This window comes from Eschrichtius robustus, chromosome 16, assembly GCF_028021215.1.
Source record: "Eschrichtius robustus isolate mEscRob2 chromosome 16, mEscRob2.pri, whole genome shotgun sequence".
In the NCBI taxonomy this organism is placed as follows: Eukaryota; Metazoa; Chordata; class Mammalia; order Artiodactyla; family Eschrichtiidae; genus Eschrichtius; species Eschrichtius robustus.
In genome coordinates this window covers 44,899,593-44,923,853 of record NC_090839.1, presented here as the reverse complement: position 1 = coordinate 44,923,853, position 24,261 = coordinate 44,899,593, and the positions used below count along the sequence as shown (strand labels likewise).

At 43.6% G+C, this 24,261-nt stretch overlaps 1 protein-coding gene across 2 annotated transcripts in view; it reads left to right on the top strand.

Annotated features, from left to right (window-relative positions):
• The window catches only part of KIF16B (kinesin family member 16B), a 289,874-nt gene that overhangs the window by 25,055 nt on the left and 240,558 nt on the right, over positions 1–24,261 (top strand). For both annotated transcript variants that reach the window (XM_068524339.1, XM_068524338.1), the window contains exons 2-7: positions 9,134–9,203; positions 11,261–11,374; positions 17,647–17,763; positions 19,503–19,600; positions 20,322–20,431; positions 23,062–23,204. In XM_068524339.1, the coding sequence (XP_068380440.1) occupies positions 9,134–9,203; positions 11,261–11,374; positions 17,647–17,763; positions 19,503–19,600; positions 20,322–20,431; positions 23,062–23,204 (652 nt within the window). The remainder of the gene's footprint in view (positions 1–9,133; positions 9,204–11,260; positions 11,375–17,646; positions 17,764–19,502; positions 19,601–20,321; positions 20,432–23,061; positions 23,205–24,261) is intronic.

Genomic DNA, 24,261 nt, shown 5'->3' with positions numbered 1-24,261 from the left:
TTCTGTGTGGCCGGACGGTCAGGAGGGGAGGGGCGGCGAGCCAGCCCTGGAAGGACCCGGGCACACCCCAGGGCGCCAAGGAGCCACCCAACGCTTAAAGTCAGGGGCTTTTGGCCTTCTAATTAACTAACTTATTTTAATCAAAGTAATATCGAATCACGCTGAAATAGTTTCCACAGGGAAGTGTTTAAGTTCATTTTCTCATCCCCTGAGGTCCTGCTCCTACGTACTCTCCAGAGGTGACCAGCTTTCACTGCGAACAGCTTCCCAATTATCATTTCGGAAATGTCCAGGGATGTTCTGGGCATCTAGAAGCAGAAATGTGCATTTCTCTCCGCTTTATTTATCTACTTATTGGACTGCAAACTGGACGTCGACTGCATGCTTGGTTCTTTCCCCCACTTAACAGTGTTCCTTGGACTTCTTTCCGTAGTAGTACCCATGGAGGTCATGCATTCTTTTTATTTTTACTTAATTATATTAATTAATTTGTACTTCTATTTTATTTCTAAATTGAAGTATAGTTGATGTAAAATAATATATAAGTTACAGGTGTACAATATAGTGATTCACAATGAAAAAGAATTTTTTTTGGAGTACAGTTGATTTACAATGTTGTGTTAGTTTCAGGTGTACAGCAAAGGGAATCCGTTATACATATATCCACTCTTTTTTAGATTCTTTTCCCATATAGGTTATTGCAGAGTATTTAGAAGAGTTCCCTGTGCTATACAGTAGGTCCTTATTAGTTATCTATTTTTGTATTTAGTAGTGTGTATATGTGAATCCCAATCTCCCAGTTTATCCCCACCTTTCCCCCTTGGTAACCATAAGTTTGTTTCCTACATCTGTGACTCTATTTCTGTTTTGTAAATAAGTTCACTTGTACCATTTTTTTTAGATTCCACATATAAGTGATATCATAATACAGTGATTCACAATTTTTGAAGGTTATGTTCATGCATTCTTTTTAAAAATAGAGTTTAAAATTTTTGCTCTTGGGTGTTCTGCCACCAAAATGAAGGCAGTTAAATATTGGTTCATAGTATGTAACTTTTCAGGTGAATTTGGGGATGCTGGTTCACTTTGGAACTCAGAGTGAATAAGCCACTCTTATTATAATCTTCTAGGCTAGGGGCCCAGTTTGGGGGTCTCAGTGTCACCCATTCCAGCTGTTTTATTATGGGGTGACCAAACACCATCAGCTGCATGAGTGGAGTCAATCTGAATTGCTGAATAATTTAAAAACATATTCAAAATGTTTGAATTAACATAGGGTTATTTTTTTCTAATAAGCTTTCCCCTATTCTCATATCTGCAAGCTGACATAATTCATCTCTTTCTCTGATTGGATATTTTACATCTTTTCCTTTCTCCTTCCCTCCTCCCCCCTCAGTATTGATCTATAACTCAGCATACTTACTCCAGCGGGTTCATTTGTAGCATCTTATGATCTAGTTTCCAGACCTTTCAAATAAATTACTTATTTATATGAGTGAACCATAATTGACTTTTCGCTTGAGAAACCCAGTTCACCAAAGTGGCCAGGCAGAGGCATAGTTCATTTTGCTCTATTATCAAGTCAATGTTCAAATAATATTTCAGGATGATTTATTTTCCTCAGTATGAGAAAAATGTCAAGATTTATTTCCCATGTTTCGTAAATGTCAGAGGAAATTGACCTGGGACTGGGGGACCTCTCAGTGCCTGGTGTTGCACGGTTTTCAGCTGAAAGACTGGAAGACAAAGCACCGAGCGAGTGCTGGTTGTGAGTGTTGTTTTTGTGCCCGGAGGGCTCAGGTTGTGGGGTGAAGCGGAAGTGGGATGCTCTAGACCAGTTGGAGAGACGACACCAGCAGGGGTGGAGCCCGAGGGGTGGGATGAGCTGGGTAGGCGTTCCTGAAGGTTTACAGGGTGGGTGAGTCAGACTGGACCTGGGACAAGCCTCGCCCGAGGGCCTGGGTGGGAAAGCCAGAAGCAAGGGTGGTGAGGGGGTCATCGGGGCAAGTGGCCCTAAGGAGGGGATGCGCCTGGCGAAGAGCAGCTGGTGGGGAGAGCATCCATTCAAAGCTTTAGTCCGTTGGTCCATCACATTCAACAGCCGTTTTGTGAGCACATCCAAGGTGAGGCACTGTGCCCGGGCCTGGAGGTGTAAACCCAGTAGGCCCAGTCCTTACTCCTGAGAAGTTCACGGTCTGGAGGGTGAACTAGGGGCTGGTCAGCTGACTAGGGGGTGGGGCAGAGGCTCAACGAAGGCTCAGGAAGGCCAGGCTGAGCGTTGGCCGGGAGGAGGGTGGCATGGATAGTGTGGAATGGTTAGGTTGGGTCGGTCAGAAGGCATTTGGGTACCGCTGGGAGTCGGGCTTCACCCTGTGGCCTGTGGAAGTCGCTGTAAAGCCGGGGAGCCACACGGTGCCACGTGTATTTGGAAAGAATCCCTCTGACAGCAGAGTGGAGGGTGGATGAGAGGGGACAAGGCTGGAGGCAAAGAGACTCCAGAGGGGTGGTGGTGGCCGACCTGGGACAGTGGGAGAGGTGGCCAAGGTCGGTAGCCCGGCGGTAGATTGGATGGGACTGGGTAACTGACCGTTGGGTGGGGAGGGGGGGACAGGAGGTAAGGCTGCCAGAGGGAGTGTCACGTGGACCCTCAAGTCACCTATGATAGTTAGAGGCCCTGGAGGTGCAGAGAAGGCCACGAGCAGAAGCCGGTCTCCAGTGGACGGGGGGCCCGAGTGGGACAGGTCGGCAGGGTGTGGAAGGAAAGGGAGCCTGGGGCCTCCTTTGTTCTTTCTTCCATCTCTGAAATACTTGGAAGCTTGATGGCCTCCTGGAATCTACCAGGGATGAATGCACCAAAGGATTCCTTTCAATATTTAATAATTCCCGCCATCATAACCGCTTCATGGAGATTACATTGGCTTTTCCATAAGTATTTTCAGTAACTAGAGTGAGATTTGCCGTCTATGGCTAAATCTCTAGCTAGCTTCTTTGTATTTATAACACTACACTTAGAGATTATTTTCAGAGTAAAGATCCATCTTTTTCTTACAGTTTTCGTGTTTATGCTTAAGAAGGAAGCAGTCTAGGAAATTGTTATTCGTGAACTTCCCTTTCTGGAACAGATGGCTTCCGTGTGAATCTTGATGGCCTGTGATTGTCACTTAGAATGATTTCAAGCTCTTGGCAGCAGCCCCTCACTGATGTTGGGAAACCATCTGGGTACAGGAAGGGCTGGAAGCTTGGCCGGGTGCTCAGGATGAGGGAGCCTGGGTGTCACAACACTCAGATGACTCCCTAGGTCTGATGATGTTAGGCACGTATTGCTCTTGGTCAGAAGCCACCGTACAACTCGGAGCAAAGAGTCGAGACAGCGTCAGCTGACTGGGGTTATATCCAGTTCTGTCATGTGATTTTACAAATAAGACTTAAAGGTCAAAGTACAAAGTGCGTTTCCCAGCTTACGAACTAGATCGCACGTGGTGGAGTTTGTTTCGTGAGAGTAACTGTTAAGACGAGTTATGACTCCGTCATGTTCAGATAGTGTCTGAGCCGTGCTTCCCAGCATCAGTTGGTTGTTGGGGTCCTTCTGGGCTCCTGTCATAAGCGGGTTCCATTCGGTGGGTCCGCAGGGGGCCCGTGATCCCTCGAGCTCCGGGGGCTGCTGGTGCCTGGGCTGCACTTTGAATAACAGGTCTTAGATGGGGTGCCCGTCTTTTGGGGCACAGAGCTCTTTGAGAAGCTGAGGGAACTGTGGACCCTCAGAAAAGTGAGGCTGCCCCTCCCCATCCCCACCACCACACCCCAGCCTCTGCCGTTTCAAGGTCATGGACCCGTTGAAACCCACCGAGCATTTCCAGTTGTTTTTTTTTTGATTTTTAATTTTATTGGCGTATCTTCAGTTTTGATTTCGGAAGTGGCTGATAAAAAAGACGCTAATGGTACATAATGGCCTTTCAGTCAGTATCTTCCCTGGTATTTTTATAGAGTGGATGTTCATTTAAAACTAGGCAAGTACTATCTTGGTTACCTACAGGTTGGAATAAATGATCCTGGGGAGGGCCCTTTAAACTTTGCTGCTCCCAAGGTGTAAGGCTCCGAGCCTGGAATTCCTTACCCTCTGGCTTCCCACAGGAGGGGTGGGTGCGGCGTGGGCATGGTATGACCTGCATTCCTTCGTGTTTTGTAAGTAAGAACTGGCAGGCGGTGTGAGCACCCATCGTGGTCACGTCTAGTCCTCTGAGATCCCCGGATGGTTTTGTGCTCCCAGCAGGTATTTGTTGATAATACTAGTGGTTCTAAAGTGAAAGATCTAGACACAGTAGGTTGATGAGTGACTGAGAAATGACCCCGGTGGCAACGGGAGGGACCGGGATGTGGCATTAACAAAACGAATCTGCGTGGCTCTCTTGCTGGGCGGAGCGCACTTTGGAAGTTGAGTGCGGTGGAGCGAGGTGATTGAGTGCTCAAGTGTTTGTTTTCCAGCGTTGTGAATACGGGGTGTCCCTGAGGCAGTTCTCACTTTTGGGTCCAACAGTGGAGCCGCCCAGGACCTGGAGGGAGAAGTGGAGGCTCCACGCACACAGGAGGGATTTCATTTATTTGTCTCTAAGCCAGTGTTCCGTTCGCCCAGCCCTGTACTTCCTCAAACTGGCTTGGAAAAGTTAACCCAGGCCATGGGGATTTACTGTAGCGCTTGAGTGGTGTTTACTGCATCATACTCTTTGGGCTTCATTGTTCTGGCTGGTGTTTGTTCTGTCTCTGTTCATCCTGAGGTGGCCAGGGTGCTACCCTCTCCTGCCTCTACTCCCCTAGCCCCCCACCCCAGATTATTTTCAAATAAATCCCAGGTATCTTTTCATTTGTAAATATTTCAGTGTGTCTCTAAAAGGTTAAGGCCTTTTTAAGCTCATCATGATACTCTTATCACACCTAAAATAATAATTCCTTAGTATCATCACATATCTAGTCAGTGTTAACATTTTCCTACATGTCTTATTATTTCTAAAAATGTTCTTCTGTGTGAACTGAGATCCAGTCAATTGATGTATCTCTAAAGTCTTTTTTAATCTATAGGTTCTGCTTCCACCTTTATATTCCCTGCAGTTTATTGTTGTTGTTATTGAACAAGCTGGTTAGGGAAATGATATGTCTGGGCCTCTTTTCTTCCCTGAGACACAATAATATCGAAAGTCAGCCACTTAATAATCCTACAGTGGCCTCTAAGTGTTCAAGTGAAAGGAGGAGTCGCATGTCTCTCACTTTAAATCAAAAGCTAGAAATGATTAAGCTTAGTGGGGAAGGCATGTCAAAAGCCGAGATAGGCTGAAAGCTAGGCCTCTTGTGCCAAGCAGTTAGCCAAGTTGTGAAGGCAAAGGACAAGTTCTTGAAGGAAATTGAAAGTGCTGCCCCAGTGAACACACGAGTAAGAAAGCGAAACAGCTTTATTGCTCACATGAGGAAAGTTTGAGTGGTCTGGATAGAAGATCAAACCAGCCACAACATTCCCCTACACCACAGCCTGATCCAGGGCAAGACCCTAACTTTCTTCAATTCTTTGAAGGCTGAGAGAGGTGAGGAAGCTGCAGAAGAAAAGTTTGAAGCCAGCAGAGGTTGGATCATGAGGTTTAAGGAAAGAAGCCGCCTCTGTGACATCAAAGTGCAAAGTGAAGCAAAGTGCTGACGTAGAAGCTGCAGCACGTTATCCAGATCTAGTTAAGACCTAGTTAAGATATTTACAAAGGTGGCTACACTAAACAACAGATAATCAGTGTTGACGCAACAGCCTTCTATTGGAAGAAGGTGCCACCTAGGACTGCCATTAGGGGCTAATGCAGTTGGTGACTTTAATTTAAAGCCAATACTCATTTACCATTCCAAAAATCTTAGGACCCTTAAGAATTATGCTCAGTCTACCCTGCCTGTGCTCTGTAAATGGAACAACAAAACCTGGGTGACAGCACATCTCTTTACAACACAGTTTACTAAATATTTTAAGCCCACTGTTGAGACCGTCTCAAAAAAAAAAAAGATTCCTTTCAAAATGTTACTGCTCATTGACAATGCACCTGGTCACCCAAGAGCTCTGTTGGAGATGGACAAGATAAATGTTTTCATGCCTGCTAACACAGTATCCATTCTGCATCCCATGGATCAAGGAGTAATTTGGACTTTCAAGTCTTATTCTTTAAGAAATATATTTCATAAGGCTACAGTTGCTATAGCTAGTGATTCCTCTGATGGATCTGGGCAACATAAATTGAAAACCTGCTGGAAAGGATTCAACATTCTAGATGCCATTAAGAACATTCATGATTCATGGGAAGAAGTCAAAATACCTACATTAGCAAGTGTTTGGAAGAAGTTGATTCCAGCCCTCATGGATGACTTTGAGGAGTTCAAGACTGCAATGAAGGAAGTAACTGCAGATGTGGTGGAAATAGCAAGAGAACTAGAAGTGGAGCCTGAAGATGTGACTGAATTGCTGCAATCTCATGAAAAAACTTTAATGGATGAGGAGTTGCTTCTTATGGATGAGCAAAGAAAGTGGTTCCTTGAGACGGAATCTGCTCCTGGTGAGGATGCTGTGAAGATTGTTGAAATGACAACAAAGGATTTAGAATATTACGTAAACTTGGTTCATAAAGCGGGGTTTGAGAGGATTGACTCCAGTTTGAGTCTGTGGTTTAAATACTATCAAATTGCATTGCATGCTACAGGGAAATTGTTCAGGAAAGGAAGAGTCAATTGGCAAGGTAAACTTCACTGTTGTCTTATATTAAGAAATTGCCATAGCCCCTCGAGTCAGCAGCCGTCAGCATTGAGGCAAGACCCTCCACCAGCAGAAAGATTACCGCTTGCTGAAGGCTCAGATGATGGTTAGCAGTTTTGTTTTTTTTTTAAAGACACCAATTGTACTTGAACATTTGTTACTTTTTAAAAAAATTAATTAATTAATTAATTTATTTTTGGCTGTGTTGGGTCTTCGTTTCTGTGCGAGGGCTTTCTCTAGTTGCGGAGAGTGGGGGCCACTCCTCATCGCGGTGCGCGGGCCTCTCACTATCGCGGCCTCTCTTGTTGCGGAGCACAGGCTCCAGACGCGCAGGCTCAGTAGTTGTGGCTCACGGGCCCAGTTGCTCCGCGGCATGTGGGATCTTCCCAGACCAGGGCTTGAACCCGTGTCCCCTGCATTGGCAGGCAGATTCTCAACCACTGCGCCATGGTTAGCAGTTTTTAGCAATAAAGTATTTTTAAATTAAGGTATGTACCTTGTTTTTTTAGACATAATGCTATTGAACATTTTAAACATAACTTTGATATGCTCTGAGAAACAGCAGAATTCGTGTGACTCATTGTGTTGTGATACTCGCTTTGTTGCCGTGGTCTGGACCGAACCTGCCGTGTCTCCAAGGTCCACCTGTATGTTTGGATTGAGGCTTTCTCCATGAGCCCTGGCTTACCTTAGTGGAAAATGGTATTTAGATACTATAATTTGGCCATAAGATTCTAGGCCTTTTCAGAGGACAAAGCTAGGGAGTACTTTTTTTTTTCAATTTCGGATAAAGTTCATGTTAGCATTTCCCACTTAGATTCAGGACTACAGAGGTTTTACCTAGCCTCAGCAATCTGTTAAAGAAAAATTCAGCTGAGTGAATTTGAAGATCTAATTGGCTTTATTCAGTGGTTCACGAATTTGACAGCATCCCACCTAGCAAGTTGAAAGGCCCTGCCAGGAGCTGTACAAAACGGAAGGCTTTTACGGGCAGAAGGAGGGTGTGAAAAGGAAGTTAAAAAAGTGGATTATTTCAGGCAAAGTCAGCTTCCCTTGGGGACAGCAGGGGGGTCTTACCTACCGTATTAGTGTAGACCAGGAAATTCCAGACTGATTGGTTCAAGATTTATTCCTGGGAGAGGCTGAAACTACATTAAGTAAGGTATTAAATCTTGGTGGGGCTTAGCATAAGTGACTGCATTTTGGCTCTATGGTTTCTTTTTAACAAATCTAATGTTTGTATCTCCTTTCAACCAAAATCCTTGGTCCTCAGCGACAGCAACATAATTACTTATGTATTATCCCACAATACACAAACAGAAATCCCAGGATAACTACACTTATCACCAAAAATATGATTCCTGAACCCACAATATCTTTGCTCTGTAGTTCTTTTTCTCCTTAGGCTAGATTCCCCCTGCCTAAGGAATTAGCACATGAGGTCTTTTCTCACCATGCAGCACACAGGTTCATTTACTTCAACTTAACTTTTGTGGTTTAGGTTATTTAATAAAAATAATTTTGTTTTATTTTTGTGTAAATTATTTTCATCATTCTAAAGATGATCTATATAGATCAAGGTGTTTTTCTAGAAATCTAGCTTCTCTCCCTGTCTCTTCCACTTCATCTTCTTTCTCCATAGGTAACCTTTCGAAAAATAAATACGCTATCCTTTTTATCTTTAAATACAAGTGGTAGCATCCCATGTATACTTTTCTCCAGCTCACATTCCCCACTTAACGAACCCTGGCCTCCGTCCACAGCGGTACATAGAGACCTTCCTCGTTCCTTGGCCAGGGACATCCCACTCCATTGTGTGGGTGTAGTCTCGTTTCTTTCAGAGAACTGTACTTTTTAGGATTTCTCTTAACTTCCTGTTCTGGTGTCTTCTAGGAATTACATTTTCTTGATGGGTATAGAAAGAAGGTGGGGGGAGGGGGCAGTGCCCTGGCTGCTTCTAGAAGCAGCACCTGGTTGTGAGCACTGCTCCTGTTTCTTCTTAGTTCTCATCTGGGATGGAGGGATATGGTGACTTTCTTCTGTACCAGGTGGGTGGGGTTTCTCTTTTCCCGAGTCACACAGTGTCCCTGGTTTCTGTCATTTCACATAGACTCCTTTTGGCTCACAGGTAGAAGTTCTTCCAGGGTTCGCCAACACAGTATTTTCAGTCTTAAGTTTTTGATGGTGGCATCTGTTTTGTGCGTCCTCATGTTTATGTTCGTAAGGTTTCGGGACAGGGGGTATCAGAGATTGTGCTTCACGTGCCATTTAAAAACAAACTGCCATATGTAAAAAGTAAATACAACAAAAATTGTAAAAACAGTCTTTTCTCTCCTAACCAACACTGAATTATTTGTGTTGCAGGGAAAAGGACTTGGAAGCCAAATTCATTATTCAAATGGAGAAAAGCAAAACAACAATCACAAACTTAAAGGCAAGTAGCGGCCTGGGCTGGCTCCAGTTCTGTGAGTTGTGTGTTTGTTTCCGTGTTGAACGGCTTGTGGGTAAATACAACACATCTGCTGTTTCCACAGCCCTCCTTGCTCTGTTCAGTTCACCACGTCAGCTTGCACTTGGCTTGGGCTTGGTCACAAAGCAAAAGGGTTGAAGCTCTGTCTCCTGTCCCGTCCCTGGTTTCGCTGACCTGGGAGCCAGGCCTGAGCCGCAGCTCTGGGAGGTGAGCTCATGCGTTTAGCCCTGACCCAGGCATTTCTAACCTCTATCCTATGGTGGATCCTTAGCCTGGCAATTGGCTCATTGTGAATTATTAAATAAGCTTTGGCCCTAGATTTGTTTTCATTTTTAATGAAAATAATTTTGTAAACTTTGCAAGAGAAGCTGGTATTACTATTCAAAACTCAGGGGATGAAAAATTTAAAAAACTGAAATTTTCTTCTGGAAAAAAGAAAATTGAATAAAAATCCCAGAATTTTTTAAGATGGCGAGTTCTTTTTGTACTTAAAGTATCCTGGTTTTTTTCTTTGGTTAGTGAATTTGTTAAGGACCCTGAATACTTTTCACTTAGGGGAAAAATAAATGTGTAAAATCAGTAATAAAGAAATCGTGTGCCTTATGAACCCAACCCCATCCTCCGATAGTTGTCATTAGCTCACAGGTTTGGGTTTCGGAGGCCTGGTGCCCCACGGCGAAGTGCAGATCAGTCTCTGGTTGGATTTCTGTTAATTCGTGGCTCAAGGGACTGGACACTTTGAAATCCAGTTTCAAAGTCGTGCAACTTGATCCCCAGTGATAGAAGCTGGGGAATGTGCCCATCTTCGCATGGGCCGTGCTCTGGGCGTTTCGAGAGGCCTCCTCTGGGGCTCTGGTGCCCCTTGGCCTGAGGCATTCTCCAGTGGAATGTCTTTCTTTCTCTGCTGCCCGCAGTTCTCCTACCTTCTGGCTCTGCTTGGCCCTCACCTGGCTTTCCCTCCTTTGACCTCCCACATCTTCTCACGTCACTTGTCCTTTCTCTGCTGTTACTTACCTCTGCTTTGCTCTGCTTCCTGTACCTTTGTGTGCTCACAGCGCTGCGGTCAAAGTCTAATCATTCAAACATCGTATTTACCGGAACGGAGTGGAGAGACCCATGGCCTTGGATGAATCGCCTTCCTTTGTGTGTTATGGAATCTGTTTTCCTTGATTACTCTGTTGCTTTTTGAGTTTTACAAACATTGCTTTGTCTGATATAACCAGAATAGATGCCTGGATTTTTAAACATTTTAATAATAAGAACCTTAAACAATTTTCTTTTTTATGGTATGTATACTATAGTATCTGAATTATGCTGGAAAATAGGATGCCCATTACATTTATTCAGCATATGTCCAGGGAGCTGTGTGAGGCCTTGGTGGCATATGAAGATTCTTAAACATGGTTTTTGCTTCAATTTTGGTGTATAGCAAGGTAGACAAGATGTATGCAAACATATGCAATAGACTCATAATATGATGTGTCCTGGGAGAGTTGTCTCTCAGAGGTGGGAGAATTACTTCTGGATGCAGTGCCCAAGGGGAGCTTTGTGGAAGAGGAGGCATCTGACCTGGAGTTTTCAGTGGGGCCACAAGATCACACAACTGCTGTCACATTGTCATCTCTGTGAACAGCACCCCGTGAAGTTGTGCAGACTCCAGCACTAAAAAGCATTGAAGTCAGAAAAACATAGCGTCTGGCTGGAGTGTCAGGTTCATATAAGGTAATCATGATAAAAAGTCCAGAAAAGTAGCCTTGGGTCATATCGTAGAGAGCCTGAATTGCTGGGAGGAGTTTAGGTTTGCTTGCTTGTCCATTCATTCATTCATTCATTCAGGAGGTGAGGAATTAAATGGATTTGAGTCAGGGTATAAATAATGGAAAATGGTGATCGTTTGTGTATTTTCTATGAAGTTTTTTTCTTGAATTGGATAGATTACTTGTTTGCTGACAGGGTTCTTCACATTATTATTATTTTCCTCTTACATTGTTGTTATTATTGTCATAATCATCTCTTTCTAGATACCAGAAGGAGGGACTGGGGACTCAGGAAGAGAACGGACCAAGACCTTCACCTATGACTTTTCTTTTTATTCTGCTGATACAAAAAGTCCAGATTATGTTTCACAAGAAATGGTATGGTATTTTCAAAATCTCTGTTTTGGTTTATTTTCATATTGAGAAAAACATGCCTACCCTAAAACTCTTTAAAACATCTTGCTAATTTTTTTTCTGAATATGATTTATGTAAAATTAGCCTTTGCTAACTTAGCTTTTTGCTTATTATATAGCAGCATTTATCTTAAGCTTGAGATGAATTCCATCCCCAAAAGGTTGATTTTTTTTTTTTTTTCCACTTCTGAGCATGATGATCATAATTTTTGTTTCAAAACTTGGCAGTGACTACTGTTTTAAAGGAGCTTTGCAAGTAAAGCATTTTTTGGGGAGACATTTACAGGCATACTTCATTTTACTGTGCTCGATGTTAACGCTTTTTTGCAAATTGAAGGTTGAGGCAATCCTGTGTCGAGTCTGTTGGCGCCATTTTTCCAACAGCATTTGTTCACTTCGTGTTTCTGTGTCACATTTTGGTAATTCTCGCAATATTTCAAACTCTTTCATTATTATTATATTCGATCAGTGATCTATCATGTTACTATTGCAAAAAGATTACGACTTGTTGAAGGCTCAGGTGATGGTTAGCATTTTTTAGCAAGAAAGTATTTTTTAATTAAGGTATGTATGTTATTTTTTAGACAAAATGCTACTACACACTTAATAGACTACAGTATCGTATAAACATAACTTTTATTTGCACAGGGAACCAAAACATTTGTGTGCCTCGCTTTATTGCTGTGGTCTGAACTGAATCCGCAGGAACTCTGATGTCTGCCTGTGTGTACTGCTAAGCCTGGCACATAACTCAGTTGGCCTTGAGTCCTGCTGCGATGCAGAGCTTTAGGAGGTACACTTCACACCCAAGTCACATTTCCCCTGCTTGGATGGATCATTGTAGGTTCTAGAAAGAAAGATTCTAGAAAGCAAGATCGTTTTGTTCAGAATCTTTCTAGAACCTAGAATGAAGCTGGAATTTGTCCAGGAAACCTGTGCTGTAGGCTTTTGTGATCTGAAATGTAGACATGACATGGGCAGATAAGAACAGACCTGAAGATCCTCCCAGGGGACCGTCGCTTGATGGTGTGTCATGTGACCAGAAGGACTAGTGTATTTCCCTGGGTGGGGCAGGCAGGGTGTTGGAGTAGAGCGGGGTTCTGGGGAAACACGGTGTGAGGTGGGGGGAGAGCATGCCCGCATGGCGGGGCTTCTCCCTGGCTTGTTAACAGCTTCTTAAGAGGCATGGCTTCAGGTCTCCAGGTGTTAAAACGAACGTGAATTCCTGTCCTGCCCGCCCAGGCTTGTGACCCACGCGATGGCATCTTGAAGTGGTATCATGGTGTAGTTTCTTGTAACTTGGTGTGTCCACGTACTAGAATCTCAGTGTTGCCTGGGAAAGTGTTAGAAATGCAGAATTTCAGGAACTACTCCAGACCTACTGAATCAAACTGCATTTTGTAGCAAGATCCCCAGGTGAGTTGCATGATCCTTAGCATTTGAGAAATGTAGTTGGTTTAGGAATGGTTTGTGGAGGAGGCTGGCTTTCTGAGGCGATGTAAGTGTTGGGAGTTCAGATTGGCTGTGAACCTGGAGAAGTTGTTCCCAGGAGAGGCCTGGAGTGATAGTATCTGCAAGATGTTGATTCAGTATTGGGGAAACATAGAAAGGACAACAGCAGTAGGAATGGGGGCCGTGAGGAGAGATGGGGTGCTGGGCATGAGAGAGGGGCCGGGAGAGGAAAGGTGAACTAACGCCGCTGGAGTTTGCAGGGGAATCAGAAACGCTGCTTGGTGCTCAGGGGTGCTGCCTCATTTAATCCTCACAAGAACCAAATGAGGTCGACTTTAGCTCCATTTTTCTTTGTCAAGGAGACTCAGCTTAAATAACTTGCTCAAGTCTGTAGCTCTAATCGACTGAATAGTAGCAGAGTTGAGATCCTGGGGCTGATGTATACGGTGGTGGAGACACCCCTGGAAGGTCTTAAGGGTTTAAGGATTGGTGTGTTCTCAGTGACAGGTGGACAGGGCAGCCCTGTTGAATGAATAAATGGATGAGCGAGTGAGCGAAGATGACTTTGGTCCTGAGGTAAGTGGATTAGTCAGTGTTGGTAGCTCGGAGTCTGGTGAGGAACAGAATGTTGCAGCCAGTGGAATCCAGATTTTGGCTTTCAGGTAGGAATGCAAATGAAGTGGCTGGTACGGGGGAGTTTAAGGGAAAAGCTGGTTCATTACATGGTCCTCAGGACATCTTCATTAGAGGATGAATGAAGGGCCATGAAGGTTTCCCTCCTAAGTTACCCAGCGAGCGGCTGGATTTCCCCCCTGTTTCACCTGGATTTGAGGCCTTTTGGGGACAGGGGCTGCGCCGAGGGAAAGCCCAGGGATGGGAGTGGTGGCGCGGACAGCAGGGCCTGGCTCCCTGGAGATGCTTAGCAGGCGTTTTCTGACTGAGAGGCCTCGTCTACGGGTGGGTCGTTCATTTATGGAACAGGTCACATATCCTGGGTTCAGTGAGAGTCAAGGTCAGGGAAGCAGTTAACAAGTTTAGCTCTTTTGGGAATTAAAAATACCTGCCCAGAGTTTAAAAATAGTTTGAGAATGAAAAGAATTTTCAGCTGAGGAGGAGACTTTCCCGCTTCAGGTGTCTGTGCTTCAGAGGCTTTGGGTTCCTTGACTCTGGAACAGTCTCAGGTTATTTATATCGTACATTCAGTTCAAAACTGAAAAAGCCTTTGAGATATGTTAGTATAACACTGCTTTCTAGTAGAACCACATGTTAATAAAACCAGCAGAGATCCAGGAAAACTCCTAGTGGTTTTTTTTTTTTTTTTTTTTCCTCTTGTCCAGTTTTATTGAGAAATAATTGACATACATCTCTGTATAAGTTTAAGTTGTACAGCATGATGGTTCGCTTTACGTATCTTGTGAAACAGTTATCGCAATAGGTTTAATTAATAACCATCCTCTCATATAGATACAGTAAAAAGAAAAGAAAAAAAAATTTCTCCTTGTGATGAAAAAGAACTCTTCGGATCTACTCTCTTAACACCTTTCCTGTGTATCATGCAGCAGTGTGAACTGCAGTCATCATTGTTGTATATTATATTCCTAGTGCTTATTTCTCCTGGAACTGTAAGTTTGTACCTCTTGACCGCCTTCTTGCAAGCCTCCCTCCCCCAGCCTCCCGCCTCTGGTAACCACAAATCCGATCTCTTTTTCTGTGAGTTTGGCATTTTTGGGAAAACACCTATTTTTTAGACACTGTTAAAGAGAAGGTAATCTTCCTCATCTCTAATTTGAATAGCTGGTGTTGTATCGACTAAAGTTTTCACGCTGCCGGATCCTGCACAGGAACTGAGCTGACGGTTCTCACCCCTGCTGTAAACGGGAAGATGCAGGCTTAGCGTGATGTCGGCCCTTGTCTTTTTCTTCTTTTTAAAAATCATTTAAATGAAAAGGCATCTTGAGACGATATATCATGCTCATTACTATAGTACAAGTTTCCCATAATGTTAAACAAATTCCAAATAAGATGACCATTACTATTTCTTCCTTCCAAATTAATTTTAGATTTAGAAAAAAAATCAGTGAGCCGTTTAAGGCCATACTCGTGTCAATTAAAGACCATTAAGTAAGGTCTAATTTTCTTAATTGTTCTTCAGTCTCCAAAGGGAGGCTTTGATCTCACACTGCCTGTTCCTTGATTCGACCCCGGAGAAACCTGAAACCTGAGATTTCCCAGTTGACAGCTGGATGGAGAGTCTTTTGTTTACACAGCGCCCTCTTGTGGGCACTTCCCCTCAAGCGAGGCCCTGCGATGCCTCCCTTTGCTCTGTTAAGTCAGCTCTGTAGCCTCTCAGACAAGCAGCAAGGTGGCTCTCGGGGACCCTGGCCAGGAGGGCAGGGCGTCAGCCAGTCGAGCAGCCCCTTCCTTCCCCACCTCGGTTTGGTAGACGATGGCAAATCAGTCCTTGGTGGGAGCTGCAGTGGGGTAGCCGGTTTTCCCTGCTGGGAACCCCGGGGGTGTGGGCACCATCCTGCTGCTTCTCTGGGTCCCCAGCCGACTTGAAGCTGGGACCGAGCCAGGCCTGGGTCTCAGCGCCTCCGGACCTGCATTTTCTAGGCCTGTCGTGCAGTCACGTCCACCAGCCCCAGGCCCCCTGCCCCCTCCGGGACCCCCTGAGTCTGGAGGAACTCCAGCTGAGTTAGCTTTCTAGAGACTAAATGAGGAGTAAAGTAGCAGGTGTGGATTTTAACCCTGGGGAAGAATTCCATTTTGAAACCTTTGGGGTTTGGTTTAAATATGATATTTTCCATGACTTTGTGTTAGCCCCAGACAAAAGTATGAGAGAAGAGCCTTCCTTTATTCTTCCGGAAGCTTTTGGAAGGCCGTTCTTTCTCTCCAGTGGCACTCTGTGAAGTGGTAAAAATGACATCTGCCTTTTGGTTTTTGTCTAATCAGAAAGAATTAAAGAAATATTTAGAGTTTTCCTCCTATTCCATATATAGTGGTGAAAATGAACCTCAGATGGTTAGCCTGGAGTCCAGAGTCCCCCTGGGATTCCTGGTTCTGCTTCCTCACAGAGGAGTGCGTGCGTGCGCGTGTGTGTGTGTGTGGTCTGTCAGGGGAGGCCCTTCCACGTAGGGTTGGGGCTTCCAGGTTGATGTTGAGAGCGTGGGAAGAGGACTCGGCGTCGGCTCCGGTAGAAGCGCAGGCTTTGGCGTCAGGGAGGCCGGGTGCAGATCCCACCCTGCCACCCACTGTGTGCCCAGTGACCTAACCTCTCCCCCTGGACAGTGGATCTAGGACACTGCTCGCCCCGAGGACTGATCACGGACACGGCGTGAGCTGCTCTAGTTGAAGGCTGAGTTAGTCATCTGAATGTGGGAAAAGGATCAGAAACTATCAGCTCGTAAAGCTGAAATGGATGAAACTTAGCTCAGAATGAAGGAGAGTAATGAGAGGGTCCTCTGTGGAAGCGGCTCTGTTGGAAGAATAGTCTGTACGTCTTTGACTGACGCCACCGAGGAGACGAAGTCTAAACAAGATGGCAGGAAGATGGTGCCTGAAGCGTCCTTGGCTGACAAGCTGTGTTGGTAGCACGGATGTCTGTGTGGGGAGGGGAGAGCAAGATGGCCAGTGGTTGTCAGCCCCGTCCGGGGGTGGTATCTGGCTGGAGGGCCCAGATCCCTATGGAGAGTCGATGGTGTGTCTTGAGCTGGGCTCACCCCGCATCACTCACGGAGACTGAACCCTCCCGAGGGGTTGGCGAGGCTCCCGCCCTGGCCTTTGCGGGGGACCCCACACCTTTTCCTGGTTCTGACTGAGAACCTGATCGTATTGCCTCTCCGGTGTCTCTTCAGCTGCTGCTGTGCCTTGTTTTTGAAGCAGGGAGGTGTTCTGTGTGCCCTTTGTGTACTGGTCTCCCCTGCAGGGAGGGGGCAGGGGGCAGTGTGAAGGTAGGAGGGGGTTAGAAAGCTTTGGCTGGTCCCCGCCCCAGCTGGGTGCAAGGAGGATGACCAGGCATCTTGATTTGCTTCTTTTATTTACATCGATTGTGTGGGTCAAGTATTTGTCCTTCACCCCCCTTCCATTCCCCAAAACATCCTGGTGCAGTTGTGTGGTGCAGTGGACGTGGACTCAGGCCACTGTAAGTGCCAACCCAGGCCCCACACAGCTCGTCTTCCTGCCTTCTCCATCCTGGGCAAATGTCCCAATAGGAAAATGCACTGGATTCTGACTCGGGAGAGCCTGGCATCCCAGCCTCACCTGCACCCACTCATCACTCAGCTCTGTGAGAGCCTCCGGAGACTTACTTTGATGAATGGCCGTATCCTTAAAATGATGGCATTGACTTGGCATGGTTTGGGCCGTAACTTTCTGGCTGCTGTGACTTTGAATATTTAGTTTCTGGAAGGTCTGGTAGCATGAATCACTTTATAAGTTTATTTAATTCTGAAATGGTAAATCATCCTGCTTTAAAATCGTCTTTGCTTCTAGTTATGACTGTCACTTTGCCTTGTTTACCTTTTTCTATTTCAGGAATTTTTTGTTAACTTAAGTGGGAAAAAGGATGGGGTTGCTTTTTGCTTCATTATGTGTTTCCTTTTGATTAAAAACTGGGATATACACTTACTCTGTTGTTAACAGCTCTGTAGTGATTTATTTACATGGTGTAATCCTTATGAAAGTAGTATTCAAGAATACTGTCAACACTGAAGGAGTTTTTATTAAAATCCATGGTAATTGTATCTTTTGTGGTTTTTTTTTTTTTTTTTTCTTTCTGCTTTCAGGTTTTCAAAACCCTCGGCACAGATGTCGTGAAGTCTGCATTTGAAGGTTATAATGCATGTGTCTTTGCATACGGGCAGACTGGATCAGGAAAGTCATACACTATGATGGGAGATTCTGTACGTTGTTTACACTGTGTGGGAAGAAAATTTCTCATTATCTCTCTTTGGACTGATAGAAGTATCTCTTATCTACGCGGTCTGTACTAACTTGCTTTTCATGTTCTGATCATTCTTTAGCAATAAGGTAAAACTCAGTAATAAGTTGGACGGAATTTCCTTTGAGAGATTTTAAATTAGAAATAGTTTTCAGTTTATAAGCATGAATAATGGATGGGAGTCTCAGTTCATTTTCTGTTTTTAAAGGCTTTATAATCTTATCAAAAAAGTACGCTGGGCCTACAAGTAATTTATTCTTCTTTTCTGCCAACCCAACAATTTGAATAAAATTACTGAACTCTGTTCTATTTAAAATTATTCAAAACATCTTTCCCCAAGAAAAATGTAAAAAAAAAGAGCCTCTTTGGTGGAAAGGTACTACATAAATCCAGTGAATACATAAAAAGCGTTAGAATTATACAGGTTATGTAGAGTCTACATAGTTATAAATATAGTATGTAGAGTTTAGTAGTTATGCTGTATAAATTAAGAACCTTAAAGTTATACTTGCCCCGAAATATGGCAGAGGAAAAACTAGACGTGATTGTAGGAACTTATCCCGTTCTGTGTTTTCTCCAGACCTGGATAGTGCTTGTGTGTTTTACTTTTCTCATGTCATGGTTTTGAAAACTGTTCACTGAGTCTGAGAGGTGCCAGCCTGTTCTAGATGTGGAGGGGCTAGCGGAGGATGGCTGGGTTTCCTGCTGGCAGGCTCGGTGCTGCCTTGAATGCTACAGGTTCAATGGTTAGTGGAAGAAGTAATGCATTAAAGGAGGACAGGTCTTTCCAGATGAAAGCCTTTGAGTGCATGTGTCCTGGCTTCTTAAATCCAGGCATTTTCTTTCCAGGAGAAGAAAATAAATGCTGGGCAGTGAATCCTCAGTGCTGAGAAGTAGGGAAGAATAAGAGAAGAACAGACAATTTCAAGAGTTTCACGTTTCCTTTTACCATTACTTCTCTCTTCCTACTTTCCTACCGTGCCTTTGGAGAAAAGAGCCTTCTCTAAAAATGAGATTTACATGTTGATTCCCTCTTAGCTAGTTTATGTAAGTTCAACAAAGCACTCATAAATTACAGCTGTTTTTCTCTGACCTTACAGTTGAGTACCATTTGGGTATTCTTTTTTATTTTATTTTTTAAAGTAAGAACAAAAAATGTGGTGAAAGACCCAATTTTTCTTTACAAGAATTGATATTGATTTAATGGTATCAAGGAAAAAAATTCTCCTAAACCTGTGATGATATATATATACATATTTATTTTTGGGATGGGAGATTGGGTGAAAGTAGGGAGGGATTTCAGAAGAAAACATTGAAGCCCTAAAATCTGGCTTTCTAACGAGAACATTTTTGCCTCGTCTTTGGTACCGTTCTGAAGCTCGTCAGCGTGTCAATGCCGACTGAAACGTGACTATTTGAAAGCTAGAGAATAAGTTGTCTTATGTTTGCAAGCCACGATTTAGCTGATGAACAGCTGATAACTGTATATTATCATGGTCCCAGCAGGTAGAAATTCGAAAACTCAATCCTCTCATTTCAGAGAGTAGGAAGCAGCCCTGCAGGGGATGAGTGCTGCGCCCTGGGCCCTGGGCCGGGCCTGCAGGCCCCTGGAGTCTGAGTCCACCCCAGCCAATTGCAGATGCAATCGTCGGTTGCTTTTATTTCAAGTGACAGCTGAGGCGTCCCTCCTTCCCACTGCAGGGCGATTCTGGCTTAATACCCCGGATCTGCGAAGGGCTCTTCAGTCGGATAAATGAAACCACCAGATGGGATGAAGCATCTTTTCGAACTGAAGTCAGGTAGGGCCCATGGCCTGAGTAACTGAGTGTGAGCTTGATTTAAGGCACAAGGAGTGGGTAAAGCCTTTGGATTCCTTAGGGGAGAGTCTGCCTCTCCCCCTCCTGTGCTGTGCCGGTTGGAAGGCAAGCTTAAAGCACATACGTGTTCAGTGACTTCCTTGGGTACCCTTTGGACTGGGGTTTGGGAGGCCAGTAGAGGCAACCCACCTTGGTCGGAAACTAATGAAGTATGCTCATCTCAAATGGAGTGAGCTTTCGACCTTTCAGTGTATACCCACTTGCCTTATCCTTTTATTTGAATAGGATTTGTGTTATTCTTTATGTTGGTAGGATCACTATAAATCTAGTATTCAAATAAATCTGGGTGGTTGAGGTGTTTTTTCCTCCTTGAGCTTAAACCTGTGTGGGGAGGCAGTCTCGTCAGTGGTTTGGGGGCAGACGTGGCAATCAAGGGTTCTCCTGGCTGCCTGACCCCGCAGAGGCTGTGAGGCCTTGGATAGGTTGTTTAAATCACCCTGAGCCTCTATTGCCTAACCTGTAAAATGGAGGTAATAGTAGTACCTACCTCTGGGCTATTGCAGGGATTAAATGAAATAATCCACGTAAAGTGCTGTACTTGATACATAGTTACCACCCAAAAATGTATGTTGCTGCTGTTATTGTTGTTGTTATTAATGTCTGAAATCATCTTACTGAATTCAACTCTATTTGAAATTTTTAGCTACTTAGAAATTTATAATGAACGTGTGAGAGATCTACTTAGACGGAAGTCATCCAAAACCTTCAATTTAAGAGTCCGTGAGCATCCAAAAGAAGGACCTTATGTTGAGGGTAAGAGTGAATGTTTTCACAGCCCTATTCTTCTTGGGAATTTTTGTAAAAATAATAGTTTCAGAGAAAAAAAATGTAGGATAATGGCGAGATTTAAAAAATTTATTTTTGGAATCATTATAGTAAAAATTGCATGTGCTGTCACTGCACGATGTTCATTTAATGCGTTTATACTTCACTGGGCATTTGCTGATTCTGTGGGGCTTGCCAATAGATTTCCTCTGGCTTTAAGAACTCCAGAAACTTGTTTTTTCCAAGTTCTCAGGCAAGATAAGCAACCCTACAGCCTGTCTCTTTAAATGGCCTTGCATTTTAGCAGTGTGTTTTTGCTGACCTTAATGGTAACATGATTATAGGGCGACTCTGAGACCTCTCGCCTTTGGGAAGATTGTTTGCAGGTTCCTGTGCTGTGTTCTCGGCCTTCGTGTTCTGCTACATTCGTTGTGTCACCGTCCTTTGTGAGCGATGTCCCAGGGAATGACGGGTGAAGGCTGGCCCTTGCGAATTATTTTAAAAATAGGCTGGATTGAAGGCTGTCTTTGGAATAGAGCAGTCAGCTCTACATACTTCCTCTGTGTATGGCTGCTGAGTTAAGGCTGGCCTGTAAGAATCACACACAGATGGGCTTTCCTGTGGCTATTGTCGTTCCCGTGTGTCTCGCTGGAGGGAAGGCTGAGAACTGGTCATGGATTTAAAGATGTTCCTGTTTCCGTTGTCTTTTTTACCTGGTTATACCGGGTGCACCAACAGGTCCTCATCTGCATTTTAGTACATTTTCAATTGAACTTTTGCTTTTTAATGCCCAAAGTGAAGTGCGTAAATATGTATTTGTTCTGTAGAACGTGGGATAACTATTATTGTTAATAGTTTTTAGCCTAACTGTGCCTTCATGTTTTCCCTTTAACTGTCTTATCAGATGTTAAAACATATTACAAAGCTGGATTTGTGAGGAGACAGAATAATCAAGCAGGGTGAAACATCCAGAATCTGGTGTAGCAACTTAATGGGGATTTAGTTTCTAATAAATCTGCCATTCAAACATTGGGGTAATATGAGTTATTAAGCTGTCTAGGAAGAAAAAAAAAAATTGGTACCGGAGCTCAGTTTTTATACTAGGGTAAATGGCAAATGGATCAAAGATTTAAATGTAAAAAGTGACATAATGACTGCAAGAAACCCTGGATTACTTTTTTTCCTAGAAATTTCAAGAAAGGAAGGCTTTTAAAATTTTTTACTTAAAATCCAGAAGCCATGAAATAAAAGTGTTAAATTTGAAATGGTGAAACAAAACAAAACAGAAAACCAACTTTACGCTTGGCAGAAACACCAGAAGCAAAGTAAAAAGACAACTTACAATGTGGAGGGAATATTTTCAATTCAAGTTTCAGACAAAGGACTTGTTTAGTCTAATATATAAAGAGCTCCTATAACTTAATAAGGGCAGCTCCAAAACCAAGGAGAAAAATGAACAAAGGATGTGACTAGATTGTCCACAGAAATGGAAATACTGATGATTTTTAAATGGAGGAAAGAAGGCTCAGCCTCATAATCAGAGAAAAGCAAAATAAAAATTCTTCAAGCTAGCATCTGTTAACTGTCCCAGCAGATGTAAGGAACCTGGTAAGACAATGTTGAGAGACAGTCTTATACCTTGTTACTGCTGGGTGTAAAGTGCCTTCTATGGAGGACAGTTTTGCGATATCCATCAAAATTTCAAATGTGCTTTCATCTCGCAATTCCACCTCTTAAGAATTTATTTTGCAGAAATATTCACACATATTTGTAAAAACTGAAGTACAAGATTATTTGTAGCAGCGTTACTTGTGTTGGAAGCAAACTCTCAACAACATCTATAGTCTCAATAGGAGACTGTTGGTTACGGTACATGCATAGAATCGAATGCTCTGCAGCCATAAGAATGAATGAATGAAGGATCACTTTAACTGATACAGAATATTCTTCAATGTATTATTACACAGAAAAAAGCAGGATGCGAAACAATGTGTATGGTATGCTACTATGTATAAAAGGGGAAAAAAAGATGGCTTAATATATATGTAATTGCCTGTATACATATAGGTTATTTCTGGAAGGGTCTGGAGAAGCTAATAATGTTGGGTTGCCTGACAGAAGGGGAAGTTGGGGGTGGGTTATTGGATGGGGGAGGGGGAAGACCCTTTACACGGTATACTTTTTGTAGCCTTTGATTTTAGAACCATATGAATGTTTCCCAACAAATGAATGGAAAGTTTCTTTAAAAGGGATTTAAAAGAATGTGTGTTTTGCTTGGAGATAGTGTTTATATTTCCCTGGCTATGATTAGTGCTAATGAGGTTGATGAAGATAGCTCATAGTTATCCTAAATACCATGTGCCATAGGTATGCGTTATCAGGATTGGTGACCGATGCTCAGTGAGGTTAAGTGACTTGTTCATAACCGTGAAAGTCCACTAGTCAGCCGCAGAGCCTGGACTAGACCCCAGACAGCCCAGCTCCTGAGTCTGCATTATAAACCACCACAGATTTGTACAGTCGTGTATTATTTCATAGAGGTACATTTCTTCTTCCAGTTACTAGATACTGGGGAGATTTCTTCACCCCTCGCCTTTTTTTTTTTTTTTTTTTTTCAGATTTATCCAAACATTTAGTACAGAATTACGGTGATGTCGAAGAGCTTATGGATGCAGGAAACATCAATCGGACCACCGCCGCCACAGGGATGAATGATGTCAGCAGCAGGTCTCACGCCATCTTCACCATCAAGTTCACGCAGGTGAGGGCAGCTGTGGGGTGGGCTGGCTCTGTCCCTGAGGGCTTTCCCTGCTGATTGGCACCAGCTGAGGACCGATCTGTGGTGAGCCAGGAGAAGCAGAGGTGGCCGACTGCCATTTTCTTGTTCATTAGACTTGAATGTTTGCTGTGTGCTGATTTCTCCACGGTTACATTTGAGATGCAACCTGATGTATCCCCGTAAGAAATATTTAGCAGGCTTCTGCCATGTTCTAGACATTAAAAAACTTGCTTTGTGCTTAATTAAGTCAAAGTTTTCATTGTTGCCAGCTCTGTGGGAGATAACGGGGTTGCCGGTCAGAGCAGCTGGAGGCCGAGGTAACTCATCGTGGTCCATTATGGCTCCGTGGAACTCACCCTGCAGTGCTGCTTGTGATTATTAGAGTGATATTAAAGGACAAGGGACGTCTTTAAGTATTAATGTAGGAATTCATTATGATCTGGAGGTGGAGCGCATTTTGAACGTGTGTGTAAGTGACTCAGGGCAAATACGTTAATACCGAGACCGGTGGAACGGGTGAACATAAAGGTGTTGGGTCCTCTCAGTGCTTCGCACATGTTAGGAGTTTGGAGAGGACCTGGCCTGCATGAACCATTGAACACATCAGATAGAAAAACTTAACCTTTCATTAATGAGGAGGCTCCGAGAGCAAAGAAGATGAAAAAATTCTCTAGGGTCAGTCGGAGCAACTCTTGATAAATTCTCTACAAGCTTACCTTTCTTTAGACCTTTTCTTTTGATTTACTGTAGTTAACTGGTTTTTTCCTCCTGTTTTCTGGTTAATGTGGATTAGGATGTGGCCGTCCCTAGTTTCTAAGAGGCTTGCTTTTCGATCACAATATGGTAATTTCTTTTTGGCGTTTTGGTTCAGACTGTAAAACGTAGGTTAAAAGTCTTTGGGAAAGTAAAATTTCGGAAGAATTCAGAATCAAGGAATACAGAATTTAAGATTTTCACTATTTTATAATTGTGAAACAAATCGAATTTTAACATCGAATAATGGTTGAGTGATCTTTCAGATAATTGTCTATATTTATCA